Source organism: Bidens hawaiensis, unplaced genomic scaffold (genome assembly GCF_021521415.1).
Source record: "Bidens hawaiensis isolate Kalapana, Puna unplaced genomic scaffold, B.hawaiensis_p1.1 tig00038986_1, whole genome shotgun sequence".
NCBI lineage: Eukaryota > Viridiplantae > Streptophyta > Magnoliopsida > Asterales > Asteraceae > Bidens > Bidens hawaiensis.
The window spans coordinates 161,814-170,861 of record NW_027496840.1 but is presented as its reverse complement, the minus strand read 5'-3'; the positions used below and the strand labels follow the sequence as shown (position 1 = coordinate 170,861).

The following is a 9,048-nucleotide window of genomic DNA, read 5'->3' as shown; positions in this document are numbered from 1 at the left end:
CATTATTTGAGGTTACGCATTATCAATGCGATCATGTTTTTTTTTAATAAATACGTCTTTTTATATTCTTTAGATGGACTAACGAGTTGTATGGTATTAATAGGCTATTCCTGAATTGATCAGCGCCAAAGTGTGTGTGGTTCACTAAAAGGAAGCCTCTTAACCGATCATAAATATAAACATGTTGAATGAAATCTTTGAACCGGTTAGCCCTCTTAATGGCTCGGGTAGTTCCCACACACAAAGACACCCTATTTGATGTCTTGGCCAAGTCAACATCATTTTGCTAAAACCAGTCAAGCCCTTCGCTTTGAAGACCAACGCTAAAAGTTCACGAACACTAGTTACTTCAACTCCGTCTCTAGTCCAAGCTTGCCCTCGTGTCCTTGGGTGTGCCTCGAGTCTTCTTAGCTCCTTGATGAGGTCACTCTCGGGCTTGCTTTACCTTTACTCACATCACTTGTTGTAGCCACTATATTGCCTCATTTGCCACTCCTTTGTTTTCGCTTGACTCCGATATCGACATACTCATCTTTATAAAGTCCACCTGCCACACTTAATGTCTAATAAGTCAACCAAATTTCTATCCTTGGAAAGATTATAGGGATAAGAGAGTAATGCATGATTATTTAGGATCGAGAACTTTGCAAAAAAAAGTTAATTTACAACTAGCTAGTGTTTATGATGTGTAAGTTATGTGTCAAATGAGAACCTATAACTTCCCAGGTTGATCTTATCTAATATCTAAAATATTGATCTTGAAGAAAATTATGAAACTAATGATTTTTTTATGAATATTGATTAAAATTCTCATAGTTAACTGCGTATCTTAAAAGCGTAAAAGCTAAAAAAATATTTTAAAAGTTTACTACCATAGCCGACATATATTTATACACTAACTATGAACTTCAAAAATTCAAAGTTCATAAGAAAAAACTTGGTTTTAATTACAATTCAAAAAAGTTAGCAGCACAACTTGTAGTCATGTTCATATATAAATTTTCATAGTTCACTATGTATCTTAAAAGCGTAAAAGCTAAAAAAAATATTTTAGAAGTTTACTACCATACCCAACATATATTTATACACTAACTATGAACTTCAAAAATTCAAAGTTCATGGAAAAAACTTGGTTTTAATTACAATTCAAAAAAGTTAGCAACACAACTTACCGTCGTGTTTAGGGTTTCATATGTAAATGGTTCAGGTTTCATATGTAAATGGTTTAAGTAAAGTTAAAAGATAGTAGGAGTAATTCACTTTGCAATGACTAAAATGTTTGAAATACTTTTCAAACCTTTTGTATGTATGACGTGGCATAAATCGATGAAAAGCAGTTAAACAAGAGCCGTCGATGAAACCGAACAAAAAGTGGAGAAACCCTAGAAGCAATATAAGATCAAGTTTATTATTGGGCCACGTGTATTCTTTTACAGAAAACATTTAAACCCTCCCACCTTACTTTATCAGGAAACCCCAAACATTATTTCCACAAACCACGAGGTATCATAATCCAATACATACGTGCCCTTCCTACCTTAACCACCATCATACATTTCTCCTACTCTCATTGGTTAACCTTAAATCACTGGTCCCACATAAATACTCTCACCTTATTCGTAGAATGACGGGAACATGGAACTGTCCCTGTGGGCCCCACTTCTTTTCTTTCTTTATATACCTACCCTAGATTTTCCTAAATTGCGTTACAAAATATTCCACAAATTAATATTATTATTATTATTATTATTATTATTGTTAATATTATTATTAATATTAATGAAGGGTGAAGGTGGTTGTTGTATAGCTAAATATGGTGGTGGTGGTGAGGGGATGTATGGTATGTCGAAGGTGGATCGGATAATGCTCAAGTTTAGGCCGATTGCGCCGAAACCGGTGGCGGCGGGGTCGGGTGGTTCGACGGCGGATAATGGTGATGGGTATGTTAAATGTGGAAGAAGTAAGAGGAAATATGTTAGGGTTAAGAAGAGCGAAAGGGATAATTGTAAGAGACGCAAGAAAGTGAAAGCGACGACGCTTTCTTTGTTACCGGAGACACCAGATCGGAAAGAGAACGATGTGAAAGAGAACGATGTAATTCCTGTTTTTTGTTCCGATCTGGTGTCTCCAGTACAGACCACAAACAAACAACAACCACCTAACCCAGTTGTGGTTTGTATGTTGTCTGGACCGGGACAGAAACACCTGGTCCAGACAAGGTGTAACAACAATAATAATAATAGTATTAATAGTATTAATAACAACAAACCATCACCGGTGTCACAATTAACACCGGTTTGGTTGAGGTTTGATACTCCAGAGCAAGTTAGGGTTCAGACAAACATAATAAAATCGTCACCATCACCATCACCATCGTCACGATTACCACGATTGGTGTCGTACGTGATGGTGGAAGACATGTGGGTGGATTGGAAAGCGTTAGGGTGTACGGACGAGGAGATAACGACAAACATGGAGAAGGACACGTGTCCAGGGTTCATATCAGACGCTCAAGGCACGGTCGTGTGGACGAATACGGCATACAAACATATGTCCGGTGCGGATAATATAATGGTCGTGTTAGTTCGGAAAGATAAATGTTTGGTTAATACAAATAATATTATTCCAGCCTTCACTTGCAAGGTGAAGGTAACGTTTGCCGGTCATAGCAACCGGCAAACTCCGGCATTAACGGTGCCATGTGACGTTTGGAGGATGAAGCACGGTGGTTTCGCGTGGCGGTTGGACGTTAACGCTGCTCTTAGTTTGGGTCGGTAAAATAATAATATAACCTTTGTTTTTATGGTTCATCCAACATTAATTGTAACTATTTTTATATGATATTTTTGCTAATGTTAGTGTTAAAACTTAAAAGACTTAAATCTTCTAGTTAATTGTCATGTCATGTACAATTTAGTGCATTTCTCGACCTAACTTTTATTTTTAATTGTTGTGATTACTAGTTAATTAAAAATCATATGAATAATAATGCTACTAAATATGGCGGATTAGTCAGGGTCCGAATCTTATGTTTTGTGCTAGGATTTCTTTTAACTTACGTTTGTTTTATATTCTGTCGGGTCAGAAACGATACTTTTAATTTAACCTCACGCCTCAACCGGTAAAGATAATATAAAACCCAACTGAGTTTTTTTTTTTTTTTTTGAGTTTTAATGATCACAGGAAGATAATGCAATATTAAATCATAAAATTATACCACTTATATTTGATTTGCTAGGTAGGTTTAATTAATCATGATAAAGGTATATTTTTTATGTAAGATTATTTGATTTGAGAGGTAGGTTTAATGATGATAAACTTATGGGTTTTATGTATAAATAAAGAAATGCTTGTGCAAAAGCAATAATATCTTTTTATGGCATATATTTAATAATTGTTTTAGGACAGGTGTATGAACAGAGATGTGCTAGGGTTGGAAACTACTGTTCTTTCCGATATTTTCACAGCACAGCTCAGCATGTCTCACCTTTAATTTTATCATCGTACTCGGGCAATTTATATATCATTGATCATAATATACCAGCTTTAAAGTAGGAAAAACATCAATAATAACATTTAACATATAGCTGGATGATACATATATCATCGTTGTAATCATTATCATAAGTGCATAAAACCTTAACGTTTTTTGGTTTATAGGATAACAGAAAATCAGATTTACTTAATCATAAAAGTACTTGGTTATATATTGAGTTTTAAAAAACTATTAGAGTTGTGCATGAAATAAAAAAGAAGATACGTTAATGAAAAGCCAAACGAGAAATAACTGAATCAAACTAAAACCGACGGCTTAATTTTATGTTTTTCGAAAAATCAAATTTTCTTGTTGGTTTTGACTTTGCATGTAGTTAAAACTGAGAAGCCAGTAAGAATTTAAAGATGTTGATGCTTACATTAGTTTTTTATGCCTAAAACCCATTTAATCTTGCATTTGCAAATATTTGAACATACACTAATTTTGTTTGGGGCAAACACCATGCCATTTTACTATTATATATACCATAGATTTTTATATATACATTTTAAGTAATTTAAAAACATTATGAAATATTAGACACAAATAGTTAAAGCCATATATATATATATATATATATATATATATATATATATATATTTAGGTTATCGTACAATAATTCTTAACGTATGCGAATCACGCTTAAGCCAAAACACAAAATGCTCAACCTGAAAAACAAAAAACATTCACACGCTCAAGGAAACCCAGTTACACACATGCCAAAATTTGACTCTACTGAAGATCCATATCTGTTTGTTTGAATGAATTGATGAATAATTAGATAAAGATTGATGATTTCGATATCATTTGATTTGATTTCATAGATCGATTTCAAGAAAACGTTCATACGCTCAAGGAAAACTCAGTCATGCTCAAGATCCAGATGTGTGTGTTTGGATGAATTGATAATTAATTTGATCAATTTTGAAGTTTAATTGATCAATTGTTAAACCAATTGCTTAAAAACAAACCTGTGAACAAAGGGGAATGTGTTGCGTTTTTCCGGGCACTCGATGTCGACAACTGTGACATTCGTCAATTTCGGGTCTCGATTCGTATTCGTTTTGTAAACTTTATTGATGTAAACCGACCCGTTTTGTAAACCGAAACCTTTGATATAATAAAAATGATGGATTTTATGTTACAATATTGTTTTACACTTGTTAAGTCTTGAAAACATTCATTTCGGTCTTTAAAATGCTTAAAAATCACTTAAAACGAACTGCAGGGACCAAAACTGCCATTTTTGAAAGTTGAAAAATATCAGATTTGCACCCATAGCGTACCGCGACCGGACAGCAAGTACCTGGGAGCGTACCTTCGTGGGTCGCCAGACCTGCACGTTTCATTTGTTGTTTTGTGTTTGTTTTTGACCCATTTGCATGCAATTTCTTGTGTTTAACACCCATATTTGACCTAACTCCTTCCCCTATATATACACCACCATTCCCACTCTTTTACACCTGCTACATCTTCATTTTCTCTCCCAAATACAAAGATCTTAAGGTTATTTTCTTAGTGTTATTGAGTGTTTGACTTCCAAAAGTCAAACTGAGTTTTATCTTTAATTCTAACTTGTTCATCTAACATTACTAACTCTTGAATATGGTGGTACAACATATATATAATACACACCCCTTGTTTCCTTTATTTGTTGCTTCACCGACTCCGGTTGGTTAAGTTTCGAATGTCATAAGGCAAGGCTTCATGGAGGACTTCGTGTTCTTGATATATATATATACACACACATAACTTATTATATATATATATCACTTATGACTAACTTCTAACCCTTTTAGTTTGTTCATCTTAGTTACAAGTTCCATGGTGTGGGTTTGTATAAGACTAGCCTCGGTTTAACCGAAACTAGTCCAAACCGGAAACCGAACTTGTGTTCACTAGTTTTGTTAAAATAGTTGTTTAAACATGTTTATTGCTAGATTTGAGTTTCAAAAATCATTTTTACAAGTTCTTTGATATTAAGCATATGGAATCCATCTATGAACTCGTTGGGAGATGGAAACCGAACTAAACCGAACTAAACCGAACAAAACCGAAACTTTTGCTTAAAAGACTTGTAGTTAACTTTTTAGTTGTAAAATTTAAGTTTTCTTCATTTATAAACCAATATACAAGTTTTATGATATTTGGGCATGTAGAAACCATCTATGAACTATTTGTGAGATGGAGACCGAACCAAACCGAACTATACCGACTTTTACTCGCTTAAGACACACAAGTGTGTTTTTAGCTATCAAGACTTGTATATTTATTTAAAAATAGTTTACAAACTGATTTTAATTATTTTCTTAAGTACTTGGAATTGTTGGATCCAACTTGATCTCATCACATAGTTTGGACCGACAAAACCGAACACTCGCTTAACGTGCGTTGTTAGTTCTAAACAATAGATCTACATACTTGGTTAAGTGTTAGTATATTTTAATGAGTTACCTCATAACAATTAATATGTTGGAAAGTTGACTTTGGGTTTGACCATTTGTCAAGACCAGAACCGGCAACCCGAACACTCGTTAAAAACCCGTTTTAGTATCTTTGTCACAAAGGAACTTGTATTTTAGCATTTTTCCCACCTTATTACTTAACATTGGTTAAGTAAATATTAAGGTTAGATACTTTAACCCGGTTTCGAATAAACTTGCATTTTTAAAGGGTTATTATTATAAATTCTTAAATAGTTACATTTTAAACCTTGAACTTTAAATTGTTTACTTTTTGCAACAATTATTTTATTTAAAGATCTTCAAGACAACCTTCTAAATCCAAGACTTTCTTTTATTTAGGCCTCATACGTTATCTCCTCGTTCCGGCAAATCTACAAATAATCAATCTTTCAAGTTTATTACTTGAATGTGAGTAACTTCATACCCCGTTTTCTACCTTTTATTTTGGGGGTGACATTTCATCTTATCTAAACTAAATGTTTTATACTTGTGTCTTCAACCACAAACGTTGTTGTATACTTTACTCGAATAATTGCTCGATTTGGTGTTCTATGCTTATTTGCCTATGTGTTTATCGCTTTTGGATGGTGGAACTATAAATCCTAGACCATTTGGCAACCCCTCATGGCAAGGTGTCGTTAACGTAATGCAATTAACGATAACTATAAAATCCTAAACTATTTGGCAACCCCTTATAGTTGGGTGTCGCTAACTTGTTAGCGATAACTATTTATCCAAGTTTATAGCTATTATTTACGGTTTTGTATACTAGTTTTGTGGCTTTTCATACTATATATCTATTGTTCAAACTTATGAATTGCTCACCAACCTTTGTGTTGACAAACTTTATTTTATGAAATGTTACAGGTTTGCATCTAGGTTGATTATGGAGTTCGGTGAAGAAAACGTCACAAATACCGTTAGGATATTAGCAACAATGAACAATATTTGAATTGCTATATTTTGTGATATTTTGTTGTATTTGACTTATGAATATTTGGTTATGTGACATTTTCGATGTTGTGAAATGAAATGAGTTTGTTAAATATTGTCGCTTTAAATAGTGTCATGCGCTTATGGGCAATCGTTGCACCCCGGCATGTTCCGCCGCCTTTGGTCGGGGTGTGACATATTGGTATCAGAGCCTTGACAATTAGGATAGGTGGTTAGACGTAACGACCTAGAATTGTTATGCTTAGGGTCCTATACGTGTGTTCATACGTGTTTACTCTATTTTATTGTTCATATCGCATGTTTATTTATAAACTTGTTTAAAATTCACCAATATCCTAAATATTCACATACACACACTTTCATAGTATACTCGAGGTATCCTTACCTCAAAACGCAAAAAGTAGATTTTTATAGTGTTTTATGGATTACAAGACTAACATGGATCCCGTTATTTCAAATCCCTTAAAGGTTGCGTTTATATCGGGTTTGTAGCCATCATAGAAAACGAGACATTATAAAATGACCATGTGATAAAAAGATTCCAAGAATCGAAGGTGGTTTACTTACCCAGGATGGTTGAGTTATAGTGTTTGTTTTCTAGGCCACAAATTGTGTTATATATGTCAATTCTTTAAGTAGTCGAATGCGAGCGTTCCGGTCGCCATACTAATTTTCGATGTTAAAACAATAGGGCCACAGTGATTTCGTGGACTAGTGTTTCGGCATGACGTTGTATCTCGATTTATTGTGTTATCATTGTTATTTGAGTCTAAAACATGAAAAAAGTCGCGGTGATTACGTGCACATGTTTAGACTCCAACGTGGTGTTTTATAAAACTTATTTTTTAGTGTTGTAATATCAAGTCATGGTGATTTCATGCGCGATTTTTCCGACTCTATAAATCTCAAAATCTCAAATTTTCATGCTTTAACTATCTCAAAATCATTTACGTTTTGTTTACGAATTGTTATTTTTTTTATACAAAAAAAAAATTATGTTTTATCTAACACTAACATCTTCTCCATACTAACTCTAGGATTCACAAATCAAAAAAAAATCGAAATCTTATTTTATTTTATACACCTTTATATTCATTTCCTTTTATCCAAAACTTATCCCATTTTCTTTATAAATTTTAGCATGCCTCCGCTAAGACGCCAACCGCTATATGACTCCACCCGATGTATGGCCGCTCTTGTCGCCAAGCAAATGGCCGCTGTGATTCCCGAACTTATGACCCAAATACAAGCACACCAACCCGCACCCGTTGTTGCACCTATTGAACCCAAACCCGCATCCTACCTGCTTAAACAGTTTACTAGTGCCAACCCGGCCGAATTCTTTGGAACCAACTGTGCGACTACCTTGTTGCAATGGTTCGAATATATGGAGAATGTGTTTTTACACAGCGAATGCCCCGAAGCGAAAAAGATAAACTTCGCTTCAAGCATGTTTAGGGGAACCGCCCTAACATGGTAGGGTAGTGTTATGCACCTCTAAGGTACGGATGTGGCCTTGACTCTTCCATGGGCCGAGCTCAAGGCGCTTATGAAGAAGAAATTTTGTCCCAAACACGAGCTCCAAAAGCTTGAGGAATAATTTTTGGAACCTAAAGCAAGAAAGTGGTGATAACGCCGCTTACTTACTCCGTTTTCATGAGTTGAGCATCCTTGTTCCCCATTTGGTTACACCAACCGAACATGAAATTGATAAATATATTGGGGGTTTACCGATGAAAATCCGGGACTCAGTCATGAGTAGCAAACCCGCGAACCTTGAGGAATCCATCACATTAGCCGGTTGGCTATCGAAAAATCATGTGAAGGCAGGTACCCTAACCCTCAAGAAAGCAAGTGAGAAAGACAAGCCCGAGCCCGCTCCCCAAACCAAGGTTGAACCCACACCACAAGCCATTAACTACTCAAACTCTTCCCGACACAACAACAAAAAGAAACCCAAAACCAACTACCGAAATTATGCCATCACCCAACCTCAACCACAACAACAAACCCAAACCCTCCCTCAAAACCGAAAACCTTATGTTGGGAACTCCCCGCTATGTAACACTTGCCAACTTCACCACCCAACAAACT

The 9,048-nt window shown here is 35.0% G+C and overlaps 1 protein-coding gene across 1 annotated transcript; it reads left to right on the top strand.

Moving 5' to 3' along the window:
- The first annotated feature begins 1,779 nt into the window (after nucleotides 1-1,779).
- Nucleotides 1,780-2,778, top strand: LOC143590741 (uncharacterized). The gene has a single exon (XM_077071132.1). The coding sequence runs from the start codon at nucleotides 1,780-1,782 to the stop codon at nucleotides 2,776-2,778; it is 999 nt and encodes a 332-aa protein (XP_076927247.1).
- The last annotated feature ends 6,270 nt before the right edge of the window (nucleotides 2,779-9,048 follow it).